Source organism: Anomaloglossus baeobatrachus, chromosome 1, assembly GCF_048569485.1.
Source record: "Anomaloglossus baeobatrachus isolate aAnoBae1 chromosome 1, aAnoBae1.hap1, whole genome shotgun sequence".
Lineage (NCBI taxonomy): Eukaryota > Metazoa > Chordata > Amphibia > Anura > Aromobatidae > Anomaloglossus > Anomaloglossus baeobatrachus.
In genome coordinates this window covers 941,972,503-941,987,437 of record NC_134353.1, presented here as the reverse complement: position 1 = coordinate 941,987,437, position 14,935 = coordinate 941,972,503, and the positions used below count along the sequence as shown (strand labels likewise).

At 43.4% G+C, this 14,935-nt stretch overlaps 1 protein-coding gene across 1 annotated transcript in view; it reads left to right on the top strand.

Moving 5' to 3' along the window:
- The window catches only part of GDNF (glial cell derived neurotrophic factor), a 58,131-nt gene extending 49,376 nt beyond the window's left edge, over positions 1 to 8,755 (top strand). The window contains exon 3 of the mRNA XM_075328671.1: positions 3,063 to 8,755. Coding sequence (XP_075184786.1) covers positions 3,063 to 3,544 — 482 coding nt within the window. The 3' untranslated portion in view covers positions 3,545 to 8,755. The remainder of the gene's footprint in view (positions 1 to 3,062) is intronic.
- The last annotated feature ends 6,180 nt before the right edge of the window (positions 8,756 to 14,935 follow it).

Below are 14,935 nucleotides of genomic sequence, written 5' to 3'. Positions count from 1 at the left end.
AGTCACTGTGTACATACATTACATTACTGATCCTCAGTTACATACTGTATTATACTCCAGAGCTGCACTCACTATTCTGCTGGTGCAGTCACTGTGTACATACATTACTGATCCTGAGTTACCTCCTGTATTATACTCCAGAGCTGTACTCACTATTCTGCTGGTGCAGTCACTGTATACATACATTACATTACTGATCCTGAGTTATATCCTGTATTATACTCCAGAGCTGCACTCACTATTCTGCTGGTGCAGTCACTGTGTACATACATTGCATTACTGATGCTGAGTTACCTCCTGTATTATACTCCAGAGCTGCACTCACTATTCTGCTGGTGCAGTCACTGTGTACATACATTACTGATCCTGAGTTACATCCTGTATTATACTCCAGAGCTGCACTCACTATTCTGGTGGTGCAGTCACTGTGTACATACATTACATTACATTACTGATCCTGAGTTACCTCCTGTATTATACTCCAGAGCTGCACTCACTATTCTGCTGGTGCAGTCACTGTGTACATACATTACATTACTGATCCTCAGTTACATACTGTATTATACTCCAGAGCTGCACTCACTATTCTGCTGGTGCAGTCACTGTGTACATACATTACATTACTGATCCTCAGTTACATCCTGTATTATACTCCAGAGCTGCACTCACTATTCTGCTGGTGCAGTCACTGTGTACATACATTACTGATCCTGAGTTACCTCCTGTATTATACTCCAGAGCTGCACTCACTATTCTGCTGGTGCAGTCACTGTGTACATACATTACATTACTGATCCTGAGTTACCTCCTGTATTATACCCCAGAGCTGCACTCACTATTCTGCTGGTGCAGTCACTGTGTACATACATTACATTACTGATCCTGAGTTACATCCTGTATTATACTCCAGAGCTGCACTCACTATTCTGCTGGTGGAGTCACTGTGTACATACAGTAAACTGGTATGGTTGTCCTGTTTATTTCTACTACACCTTAATTCATAAGTTGAAAACTTAGGTCTGATTCATTAATGTGTATACTCCAGAAAACTGACATAAAACAGCGGTACCGGGGTGGAACAAGGGTGTTGCTATGCCAACCTGTCAAATTCATGAATGGTGGTAGCAGTGCTTACAGCACAAATGTTATTCCAGTCATTGATTGGAGTAATGTTTCTGGCGAGTAGTTTGGAGGCGTATAGAACCTCAGGCTTAATGAATTGAAGCCATAGGTCTAAGACACACGGCATGAAAATCGGAGCGAGTGGAATGCGATAAAACATTGCATTCTACTCGGACCAATTCTAGCCTGTGTGTCAGCACCCATGAGCAGTTATTTTCTCAGCCCTAATCGGACCAAGAAAACAGTCGCAGCATGCTGCGGGTGTAATGCGATCCTCTTTCTCTCGCAACCATTCAAGTGTTTCGGGCGAGAAAAACATCGCAGTGCATTCGCATTACACCGGTGTAGTGCGAGTGCAGGGCGAGAATTGCAATAGCCGGAAATGGAGGAGAGAGGGAGATAAATCCCTCCCTTCCCTCCTCAGTGCTGCCCCGCCCCTCTTCAGTGCCGCCCCGCCCCTCCTCAGTGCCACCCCGCCCCTCCTCAGTGCCGCCCCGCCCCTCAGTGCCTGCCTTCCCCTCCTCAGTGCCCGCCCTCTCCTGCTCAGTGCCGGCCCTCTCCTCCTCAGTGCCGCCCCGCCCCTCAGTGCCTGCCTTCCCCTCCTCAGTGCCCGCCTTCCCCTCCTCATTTCCGGCCTTCCCCTCCTCATTTCCGGCCTTCCCCCTCCTCAGTGCCAGCCTGCCACTCCTCAGTGCCAGCCCGCCCCTCCTCAGTGCCAGCCATCCCCTCAGTGCCAGCCCTCCCCTCCTCAGTGCCAGCCCTCCCCCCGCAGCTGTGGTCTGATCGCACGATCGGACCTCAGTCGCAATGACACTCAGCTCCCACTGTGCTGCCAGTATGAGCAGAGTGTCATGCGAGGATCGCAGTAGTGTCCCGTGTGGCCCCAGCCTTAGTATTACCATTCTTTATCAGAACGGGCTCTGTCCCTGCACAGTCTGATACTGTGAGCCCTGATTGTACAGTTTGGGACACAACCTTACCTTTTGTATAAATAAATTGACTGTCAATGTATTAATACATTTTCAGAAGTAATAACAGAGATAAAGCACAACATGGAGATCTAAGAAAGATGCCTTAGAATTGTTGTTTTATGGGGACTACAAAGGATTTACTGAACCTGGAGAACAGACAGGTTTTTTTTTTGGAAATCTGTAGTAGTCTAGGAATACATTTTTGTCTTTTGCTATTATTTAGCTAGTGTTCACCTTTACATAGTACATGTCCTATGTATTAAGACCATAACATTCTCAATTAATTCTAAAATCCCATTTTCCATTTCTTGTGTCCAAAACATCTTTGTTGATAGTGTAAAGGTCTGTTATTAGTATTGAAATAATGAAAGTCTTGTCATTAATGATATAGATCTACTCTACTGAAAATAGTAATCAAACTCTAGAATTATATAGGTATCTTCCGTGATAAAATTTAGGAACCGCAAAGGGTGTGTCAGTAACCCCCCAAAAATATTTTAACTCAATTTCAATTCTTATATTAACAATTACTCTAAAAATCTAGTAGCTAAAAGGGTAAACTATATTTTTTGTTTTATTTGACAATTTTTTATTTTTTATGCTTTTTAGCCAACGTTACAAAATATTACATTGTTTAATATTAAGAAATTTGGCCAGGTCCAATTTACAAAATGATTGTCTTGATGTAATTGCAAATAAAGTATCTGTTTTCATATATTTTTGATCTTCTATTATGCTCACAAAAATATTTATCCATGCCCATAAAACATTACACATCATCTACATGGACACAATTGCCAATATGATGGATCTTTTATTAAGGGATGTTTACATTACTATACAGTCATGTAGAACAAAGAAATAACAGATGCATGTTTTAATGATATTTTATATAGGGTTTTTTTTAGAAGTTGTTATAATATATAAAATTTTAATATTTCTATTTTTTTTCTGTCTTTGGAATTACAGCTGAAGTACCTGTAGACTATCCAGATCAGTTTGATGATGTGTTGGAGTTTATTCAGGACACCATAAAAAGACTTCGGAGGTCATCCAACAAGCAATCTCTCACCAGACGAGACAGAGGGAGACTCGCTGCTACAACAGACACTCAGAATTCCAGTAAAAAGTCGAGTAAGGAGACTAGGAAAAGGAGAAACAAGGGATGTGTCCTTAGGGAGATACACTTGAATGTGACAGACTTGGGATTAGGCTATGAAGCCAAGGAAGAACTAAAGTTCCGGTACTGCAGTGGGTCCTGCAATAACCCCGAGACAACTTACGACCAAATTCTAAAAAACTTGATGATCAAGAAAAAGTTGGTTAATGACAAGGTGAAGCAAGCGTGTTGCAGGCCCATTGCTTTTGATGACGATGTTTCATTTTTGGATGACAATTTAGTTTACCATACCTTGAGGCAACATTCCGCTAAGAAATGTGGATGTGTATGATTTAATTTTTGGATAGCCATGCGGCAGTGTGTATTGCATTCCTGAAATAAGGCAAAGAAAGGGATCAAGATTTCCCCCCCGTAGTGGTCTCCCGGAAGACAGAGATTGGAGAAGAGGACCAAGGATGGTTGGGCATGGAGCTATCATGGATATCTGTTGTGGCATTTATCCAGTGAGTGCCAGGATATGTTTTTTTAAAACAAGAAATCCTCCACAAAACAGATGTAGACAGCAGACACTGCTCTTACAAGGGGGATGACATTTCACCGATTTTTCTATACGTGACTCACCAGCAGTGTTGACTGGAAAGGTCGATATCCAGCTTTTAAGCACCGGCATTTATAAATCATGCATGTCAGGGTTTTTTTTTCCTGTATATCTTTTTGTTACATCAGAAAACAAGTGTATTACATAATCCGTTAGTTGTGTATTTTGGGGTTTAATTCAATTTTTTGCTACTTTTTAGTATATATTACTTTAGTCCATTGACATACTTTACCACGATCCACAGGTTATTGTAGTCTATGACATCACTTACATTTAATGTTTTGGGTTTTTTTTGTTTTTATTATTTTTATTTCTACCCCAAGTTATGGTAAAGTAAGACTCATCCAGGCCCCCTTATAATATGCACAGTAGACTAAATTATAAACAACCAAGGCTTGACCATGGAAGATCAGATGGACCATAACCCTGGCCCACCCAAAAAAAAACACCTTGGATATATGAGATGCCTCACCCATCCTTGTGTGTTCCACACAGGTCTAGCAGAATTAGGTTATATACTGTATATTGTAAAGGGCCTATGGGTATGGCTGTATTTTTTGTGTAAAAGACGGGATAAGATCCTATTCATTGAGACTCGGAAGCCTTTCCGAAAAATTGGTTCCCATCAATGCTACTGGATATACAGCCATAGACCAACCGTGTGCAAAATAATGGCCATTGTGTCTTGTCCATATGAGTCCCTGAGTAGTAATCACAGGCTATGTCAGAAATGAAGACGCCTTCAAATTTTCCTTGTTACGCCCTCAGGGAGCCTGAAGAAGCCACCCAATGGCTATACCTGCGAAACACAACTTCTTTAGCCAAACACGAAGGCCTTAATCTGCATTAACAATCGCAGAGAGTCATCTACAACATAGCTGTATACAGGACTCATTTTGGGATTTAAACATTTTTTATTTTTTTATTATTTTTTTGCATTTCTATTATTTTTTTGACAGTACGTTGGTAATTGGTCCAAGAGACCGAGCAGACTACTTGATGCCATGCATCCACTCAGATACATGAAGATATAGAATATATTTATTGATTATTAAGTTATTGCTATTTATTACAGTCCAGTTATGAATGTTTCTTTCTTTCTTTTTTTCCTATTTATTACTATTTCCTCTTTCATGGTGCCAAAGCGAAGCACGTTCTCACGACTACAGTGAGACGAATGCAAGCAAGTGTATGTTGGTAGATGTAGAATCACAGACTTTACCCTTTTTTGGTTCTTGTTTTGAATTTGAAAATCATAGCTACTTTATTTAAAAAAAACAAAAACGCGCCACACCCGTTCACAGGTGGTATGTGGTATTGCAGTTCAGTCAAAAAAAGAAGCGGTCCGTTTTATAATCCAGTGGTGTCTTACTGGATGGGGCAGCAGCCGTTGTGGAGCAGGGTCACAGGAGGTATGGGTGGTGGTGGAGCAGGGTGAGGCTGCATGCAGTGGGTGTCCCAGAAACTGTTGGCTGTGCTGGGGCAGCGGCTCGGGCAGCTGTGCTGGTGCTGGGGCAGCTGTGTTTGGGCTGCAACGGCGGCTGGTGCAGCTGTGCTGGCGCTGCAATGGCGGCTGAGTCAGCTGTGCTGGTGCTGGGGCAGCTGTGTTGGTGCTGGGGCAGCTGTGTTGGGGCTGCAATGGCGGCTGAGGCAGCTGTGCTGGTGCAGCTGTGCTGGGGCAGCTGTGTTGGGGCTGCAATGGCGGCTGAGGCAGCCGTGCTGGTGCTGGGTCAGCTGTGCTGGGACTCAGGCTGCAGCAGCGGCTCGGACTGCGGCCAGTGAGGGCTTTTAAAGAAACGGTGCCAAGAGTCTGCGCATGCGCAGATTGAGCTCTCGGCTCAATGGCAACCCGAGAACTCAACTGCACAAGCGCCACCTCCGGGCCCCATTTTCCTTTAGTCCGTTGCTTGGACATCGATGGGCCAGAGGCGGCGCATGTGCAGATGAGATCTTGAGCTGAGAGCTCCATTTGCACACGCGCCGACTCTGGGCACCATTATTTGAAGTCCTCACCGCCCGCCCCAGAGTGCCAGCACCAGCCGCGGCAGACCCCACACAGCTGTAGCAACACGAGCCCAGCTGCCGCAGAGCCAGCCCAGCCGTGGCACCAGCAGCCCAGCCGCCGCAGCCCCTGCATTGCCGCCGCAGGATTCCCCTGGCCTCCTGTGACCCCTCTCCACCGCCCCTGGTAAGCTACATTCAGATTATAAAACGCACCCATCACTTTCTTTCAAAATTTTTGGGAATTTTTTTTTTGTTTCAAATTTTAGTGCGTATTATAATCCGAAAAATAAAGCAGTTTTTCTAATTCTGGACAAACCCCTTGAATTGATCACCCATAAAAAAAAAGTTTAAATGCCCGCATGCTGTTACATATTACAAAAATGCTTTTATTTTTTATTGCCCGTCCATTAATTATAATAAAGTAGTAATCAATTCCAAATTTAGAGAAGTTATAGCTATATCTGTTACAGTGAGAGAATATTATGAATTATCATTAAAAAGTTACTGTTCAGTATTGAGTAAAGTTAAAGGGGCTCTCCACCTTCAGCAATTCTTTTTTTTATTTGAAGATTCCTATTAGCGATGAGGAATGTTCAATTTCCCTGCAGCACTCCCGCAGGAGGAATGAAGTATTGCACTCTTCTGTTAAGCGCATGGAAATAGCAAGTCTTCCAGAGCTCTTTGCTATGGCTAATAGAAGGATGTTAAAAACTCAAAGCCCCCTATACTAATTGCCTAACATATCATGTAAAAATGGGTTTTCTAAACTTGACTTTCCCCTTCAGCAAAAAAAAAGGGTAAGAAATAAAAATTTAAATTGTAAGTTAACGCTTGTCTAAATCATGAAAGTTCAGAAGCTGAAGCGGTAACTTCTGATGAAAACTCCCCAAATAATTGTAAACCAAGAATGTGTCGGGTAAGGAACGATAAAATAAAGAAAAACATAGACGTGAAGAAGGGGCTAATATATTGGGAACATCTGAGCCGGAAAGTTCTGTGAGCCCGAGTGATTAAAACATTTGCTAAAACACAAATTTGGGCAGTTTTTGACGTTTTTCGCTTGTTGTTAATTTGCTACTTATTATTCTTTTAATTTGCATTTTTTCTGGCTATTTTATATCTATTCTCTTTTTTTTCTCACAATTGTGGGCAGAGTTTGTGGTTTCTAGACGTTGTCCGCTGGTTCATCCCTTTGCGACTTTTTTTTTTTAAAGTAGCAAAATTTGGATCAAATATAGTCCTATCCCCTGGAGTGATTTCATATACGGCGGTTATTTTTGCATAAATTTTGCACAATTTTTGCAAAAATCATGTGACTTTTTGAGCTTAAAAGCCACACTTATGCCCAATGTTCATCAACCGCGTGTATTATTTTGAAGATTTCGGCACAAACAAATGACAATACCACAAAAAAGAAACTGATAAAAAAAAAAGTGCAAACATTTTTATTGCTGCGGAAAATCTAAGTAAAAAGTTAAGCTACTTTACAAATAGCCTTGCTAAAACAAATAAATAAATCTCCTACCACTTTGTGTCCACAGCTCCTATACAGTCCTATGTGTCTCCTTGGTTACAGACTACAAACAAACCCTGCGTAGTCTGACCATACAGTGATACAGTACTCCCAATTTTTGGTAACCCAATGTCTAAATTGCTAGCGATGTCACGAACGATAGCACCCGCCCCCGTCGTTGGCGCGATAAGTGGTGATCGCTGCCGTAGCGAACATTATCGCTATGGCAGCGTCACACGTACATACCTGTTCTGCGACATCGCTGTTGCTGCCGAACAATCCCTCCTTCAAGGGGGAGGTGCGTTCGGCGTCACAGCGACGTCACAAAACGGCCGTCCAATAGAAAAGGAGGGGCGGAGATGAGCGGCCGGAACATGCCGCCCACCTCCTTCCTTCCTCATTGCCGGTGGATGCAGGTAAGGAGATGGTCGTCGCTCCTGCGGTGTCACACATAGCGATGTGTGCTGCTGCAGGAACGACGAACAACCAGTGGCATGCACCATCACCGATATTTTGAAAAGGAGCGACGTGTCAACGATTTTTGACGTTTTTACGATCGTTGATCGTCGCTCCTAGCTGTCACACGCTGCGAAGTCGCTAACTACGCCGGATGTGCGTCACAAACACCGTGACCCCGATGATATATCGTTAGCAATGTCGCAGCGTGTAAAGCACCCTTTAGTCTTTTTGGACTGCAGGTAAAACTCTGCTGTTTTTGATTTCACATTTCATGTCCACCTCCCTTCGCCAATTCTGTGTGCTTGGTATGGTGTCCTCCGCAGGTCTCTCGGCATCGACATCCAGCGGGGAGCATCATGTGACCACTGCAGTCTTCACATTCCGTACAAACAGGAAGCAACTGTTTGGTGGAATGTCAGCAGTGGCCACTGATTGGCTACAGCGGTCTTGTGATGCTCCCTCCAAATATCCATGCTAGGAGATGAAGGATGACACAGGAATTTAGGAATCTGGGAGGTGAATGTTTTTGTTTTTTTTTAATTCTTAAATTACCCTGGACCCACCTAGGTTGTTAGTGCTGCTTCAACAATTCTTCTAATTTGCATACTGGAAAATTAAGATCTTAAATCAGACCAGCAGTCACAATTTTACAGATTTTGGCCAGTCAGACCCCTAACTTCTCATAATTCAGTTAGTAATTCCCATATCATATTACTGACCAGCGACCGGTATATAGATGACGTTTTCCAGAATGTAAAATATCAGATCAAACATTGTGCAGACCCCAAACTAGCTGCCAGATTTCAGCTCTGCAGTTTTTGCCATTTTATGATTTGACAGAAAAGGGGTAAAGTCTGTGATATTCCTATATATTCTTCCCAAACGGTATGAAGTTATAACTATTTGCTTATCTGAAGGTTTAAATTTCACCTGAGTTATGTCTTGTTCATCTGTGTTACTCAACCAAAGTTCTCTACAAACTTTATTTTTGTACAATATTCATTTTTTAACTTTTTACAAAATAAAACTCATTTCTATCATCCTATGTCGTTTTGAGTTTTGTGTGTTATCAAACCAGTATTGGAAGGGTTGTAACTCTAGGATCACGCCCCTGAGGAGTCAAAATGCAGGATCTTAATGTTACCGCTCAGATTTTGTTTGGATATAATAATCTATGGGAATTTTATGTATCCTGTCCATATGGATCCCTCTGCATGTACTTTACTCCTATTGATCACTGGCTATACCACTCTCATAATAGGCTCACACCTCCTATTACTTTTCAGCTTGTGCTGTGAACACTTTTGTAGTCATCTTATAATCACTTGCAGGATGGAAGTGAAAGCTGAGATTTTATTTTATATTTAACGTAATGATTTGTAGAATGTGGTCCTGTGATCGGGTCAGAATTCTGTGAACACCAGATGGGAACCTTCTACATAGTCCACTCACCTCCGACATCTACGGCTTTTCTTTTGGTTATCCGGACTGCCTCAACGTTATCGTGGCAGCATGGCGCACAAGATGTCATGACAGTCCCCGCTGCTTCCAGTACAGATCGGTGACTACTGGATAGAAACCCTGCAAATCGTCTGCAAAAAGAGGAACCTGGGCTGCGGCCTTGTAGGAGATAGTTTGCAGGGTTTCATATCCAGTAGTCACCGATCTGTATTGGAAGCAGCGGGGACCGCAGGGATCTGTACTGGGAGCAGTGGGTGTTCTGTCCCCACGTAAAGGCGATGGAAGGCGCGTAGTTGTGAGAGGTTGTGAGAATCTTACCTTCGTTTTTCCTATAGGTGAGGCAGACAGGACCAGAGCGCTCCAGAGTTAAACATGCACATGCTGAGATTAAACAATGGTGGTTTATTTTCTCCAAAGGTTAAGGACATGCAGGAGTACAGTGGTCCAAGTACCTGGCATTGTGGTTATCTTGTGATGCTTGTTTCTGGAGCCACTAAGGTCAGAAGACTTTGCTTCTAGCAGCTCCAATAAGGGGTGTGATTCTCACAATCTCTGGCTGTGAACTGAATATGCCAGGAAGTGATGTAAGAGGAGCAGCAGACACTCCCCTGGACGAAAAGAAATAGAGGAGCCGAAAGGTCTGACCAGTAGATGGCAGCAGAGAAAAGCATGAAAAACATTAAATAACAGTTTTAACTAAAACAAGTAGGAACAGCACAGTGGGGACCGCAAACATCTGTGCTAGGACTGATTCTTTTTAATCTCTTTATTAATGACCTAGTGGATGCGATTGATAGTAAAGTGTCAGTCTTTGCTGATGACACCAAACTATTTAGGATATTAAAAATGGACATTAACAGTACAATATTAGAAAACGATCTGGATAAGATGTCAGAATGGGCAGATACGTGGCAAATGACATTTAATGTTGATAAATGTAGAGTAATGCACCTAGGATGGAGTAATCCTATAGCTGCATATACATTAACCCCTTCACATCCAGCCCATTTTCACCTTCCTGACCAGGCCATTTTTTTTTTTTCTTCAATTCTGAACAGTGTCACTTTGGCAGGTTATAACTCTGGAATGCTTCAACAGATCCCGGTGATTCTGAGATTGTTTGTTCGTGACATATTGTACTTCATGTTAGTGATAAATTTAGGACAATATTTTTTGCGTTTATTTGTGAAAATGCTGACAATTTTGCAAATTTTGCAATTTTCAAATCTTGAATTTTTATGCCCTGAAACTAGAATGTTAAGCCACGCAAAATTGTTACTAAGTAACATTTCCCACATCTCTACTCTACATAAGCAACCTATTTTTTGTTACAAAGTTAGATGGGTTCAAAGTTTATCACCAATTTCTAATTTTTCCCACAAAATTTACAAAACCATTTTTTTTTTTAGGTACCACATCACATTTGAAATGACATTGAGAGGCCTATATGACAGAACATGCCCAGAAGTGACACCATTCTAAAAACTGCACCCCTCAAACTGCTTCAGACCACATCCAAGAAGTTTATTAACCCTTCAGATGCTTCATAGGAATTAAAGCAATGTGGAAGCAAAAAATTAAAATGTTTCTAATTTTTCTCACCTAAATGTAGTTTTAGCCCCAAATTTTACATTTTTACAACAGTAACAGGAGATAAGACTGAACCATTTGTTGTGCAATTTTTCCTGAGTCCACCGATAACCCATATGTGGTGGAAAACTACTGTTTGGGTGCACGGCAGGGCTCAGGAGGGAAGGAGCGCCATTTAAACTATTGAATGCAAAATTATCTGGGCTCGTAAGCGGACGCCATGCCACATTTCAACAGCCCCCCTAAGCAGTAACAACCCCCAGAAGTGACTCCATTTGTGAAACTACATCCATCAGTGAATTTATCTAGATGTCTGGTGAGCACCTTGAACCCTCCTAATTTTAAAAATTTGACTTGTGAAATGAAAAAATAAATTTTTCTGATACATATGTTGCGTTTGCCCCAAATTTTTTATTTTCGCAATGGTAACAGGAGATAAAGGGGGCTTTACATGCTGCGACATCGCTAATTCGGAGTCGTTGGGGTCACGGAATTGGTGAAGCACATCCGGCCGCATTAGCGATGTTGCTGCGTGTGACACCGATGAGCGATTTTGCATCGTTGCAAAAAACGTGCAAAATCGCTCATCGGTGACATGGGGGTCCATTCTCGATTATCGTTACTGCAGCAGTAACGATGTAATTCGTCACTCCTGCGGCAGCACACATCGCTATGTGTGACGCCGCAGGAACGAGGAACCTCTCCTTACCTGCCTCCCGGCCGCTATGAGGAAGGAAGGAGGTGGGCGGGATGTTCCGGCCACTCATCTCCGCCCCTCCGCTTCTATTGGGCGGCCGCTCAGTGACGTCGCTGTAACGCCGCACGGACCTCCCCCTTAGAAAGGAGGCGGTTCGCCGGTCACAGCGACGTCGCCATGCAGGTAAGTATGTGTGACGGGTCTGCGCGATGTTGTGTGGCACGGGCAGCGATTTGCCCGTGTCGCACAACAGATGGGGGCGGGTACCCACGCTAGCGATATCGGGACCGATATCGCAGCGTGTAAAGTAGCCTTTAGACATTAAAATTTGCTGTACAATATCTCCTGAGTATGTCAATACCCCACATATGGAGGAAATCTACTTTTGAAGGACTGTTCAAGGCTCCAAAGTGAAGGAGCGCCATATTGGAGTGCAGATTAAGTTGGAATGGTTTGTGGGTACCATGTCACATTGGCAGAGCCCCTGACATGCCAAAAAAGTAGAAACCCCCACAAGTGACCCCATTTTACAAACTACACCTCTCAATTATCTGATCAAGGGGTACAGTGAGCATATTGACACCACAGTTGTTACTAAAGTTTATACCATTGGATGGTGAAGAATGAATAATTTCATTTTTTTCACTAAAATGTTGTTTTATAAGGGTTAATGAGAAAAAATGGACTATACAGTTTTGCCAGAGTTCGCCAGTACCTCCATGTAATCGGCAACGACTTTTGAGACACAATACAAAGTGAAAAAGGTAAAGATACAGAAAGTTCAGATTTAGTTGGAATGGTTTGCGGGTGCCATGTCACATTGGCAGAGCCCCTGAGGTGCCAAAACAGCAGAAATCCCCCCACAAGTGACCCCATCTAACTAACTGCACTCCTCAATTAATTCATGCAGGGGTGAAGTGAGCATATTGACACCACAGGCGTGTCACAAAATTTTATAGTATTGGGTATTAAAGAAAAAAAAAATTAAATTTTTACCACTAAAATGTTGTTTTAAACCCAGATTTCCAATTTTCACAAGAGAATAGGTAAAAAAAAAGACACAATTTCTCCTGAATGTGGCACTACTTTACATGTGGCCATACAGGACTGTTTGGCTACACCGCAGGGCTTGGGAGGGAAGGAGCGCCATTTGATTTTTTGAGCACAGATTTTCCTAAATTGTTTGTGGACTCCATTTACAGAACCCCTAAGTGCCAGAACAGCAGGAACCCCCTTAAGTGACCACATCTTAGAAATTGCACCACTCTGAGAATTCATCTATGGGTGTAGTCATGATTTTGTCTTTGGAAAACACTCATGAAGTTAAACGCAGTGAATGTTGCTGAATTAAAAATTACAAATAAGTCCTTGTCATGCCCAGTACACTGTAGTGCCCGTACATTGTACCCAACTTGTGCTTCTGGAAACCTGAATCCTATAAATTAAGCGGGCTCTCCTCACCACAATAATAATTTTTCATCCTTTGTACCACAGAGAATGCCCACAATACTTACCTGTAGAACGTTTTAGGCGATGGACACAACTCTCTCCTCCCATACCCACGATGGATGATGGACACAGTCCATCTCCTCCTTTCTGCACAGTCATAGAGAATACTAACACTCTCTTGTATGACTCTACCGGTGATAGGCATAGCTCACCTTCTCCTCCCTTCTCCTGCACCACTGCAGAGCATGCCTTTTCCCCAGGGGTTACTGCGTTTATTGTAACCTATGAGCAGAACACTCAGACCTTCTATGATCTGACCGGACCTAGGGTAAACCTAACAGAACAACTGGCGAAGGATCTTACTGCACCGTGAGCTCCTTTAGCCGTCAGGTCATTATGGCCATGGGTTGTGCGCCTCCAACTTATTATGCACTAAGTTTTTAAATCTTGCCTTTTGTTTGGGTCACCAATCAGGACTGGACATAGAATGATGGCGGCTTCTTGGCACCTCTATGAGATACATTATGGTCAATAAGGGTGTTGGACGTGTCTTAGAAGTGCTGTTGGGGACTGAGCTCTGGCAACCCCTCTCTATATCAGGCCCTGGAACCAATGTCATCATTGGACATATCAGTCCCCTACACTCTTGTAGGAGGCGACACTGTCTATGTGTAACCACACTCCAACAAATAAGAGCCATGGGACCCCCTGGGTCCCCAGCACCATCTTGATCCTTCATTAGCGGTCTGTCTATCTCGGATGGTAGGAATAGTGCAGCGTGGTTCCACTCATCCCGTGAAAAACCTTCTGTAACCTGCTCTCCGATGAGACTGTAATATTAGTTCTGCCATCACTGGGTTTCCCCTCCCCCACACTAAGGAGATGGCTGGATTCAGAAAGAAAGATGTATTCCAAAGACGTCTCCAGGTCTCCTCGCAGATATTGACGTGTGTATAAACACGATGATAGAGGACAGAGATGTTTGTATTTCGTATGTATCTGCAGATTTACTCTCAGGGCTAAGAAGCCTGCAGGATGGGCCGGTCCTCGCTCCATATTCCGCCTTCTTACAAGGGGCCCATGCTAATGTTTATTGATCTGTAAGATCGGATGCTGCAGAGCTAAGTTTCCGAATTTGCATGCAACGTCATTGGTAATTTTACATAGAAGTGCTGAAAAATTGCAACATGAACACTTTCCCAAAATTCAGGAAAACCCAAAAATCCGTCTGTTAAGGGTGCAGTGTATATACAGTACTTAGGGGGGGAAAAAGGGGGACCGTAAAATGTTGCTAAACACACTGAAAAACACCCAACATTATGCAAAATTGCTGATGTGACACAATCAGAGGCGAATTCGGGGCCCAAAGGCAAATTCTACACAAGGACCCTAGCTTCCGTGTTCAAGTTATCAAGCCGGTGACACCTTTAGGACAGAGTCTTATGCGGGCTTTACACGAGACGACTGATTGTGCAATGCATCGTCGGGGTCACGGTTTTCGTGACGCACATCCGGCATCATACACGATGTCGTCTAGTGTGAAACCTCCTAGCAACGCAGTATCGCTCACAAATCGTGAGTCGTGTACTCGTCGCTAGGTTTCACAAAATTGTTTAATTAAAGTGGTGCCGGTTGTTCATCGTTTCCGTGTAATTACACGTTGCTCCGTGTGACACCACGGGAACGATGAACACAGCTTACCTGCATCCCGCCGGCTATGTGGAAGGAAGGAGGTGGGTGGGATGTTTACATCCCGCTCATCTCCGCCCCTCCGCTTCTATTGGCCGGCTGCCGTGTGACGTCGCTGTGACGCCGAACGTCCCTCCCACTTCAGGAAGTGGACGTTCGTCGCCCACAGTGAGGTCGTCCGGAAGGTGAGTGTGTGTGATGGAGATTAAATGAGTTTGTGCGGCACGGGCAGCGATTTTCCCGTGACGCACAAACGACGGGG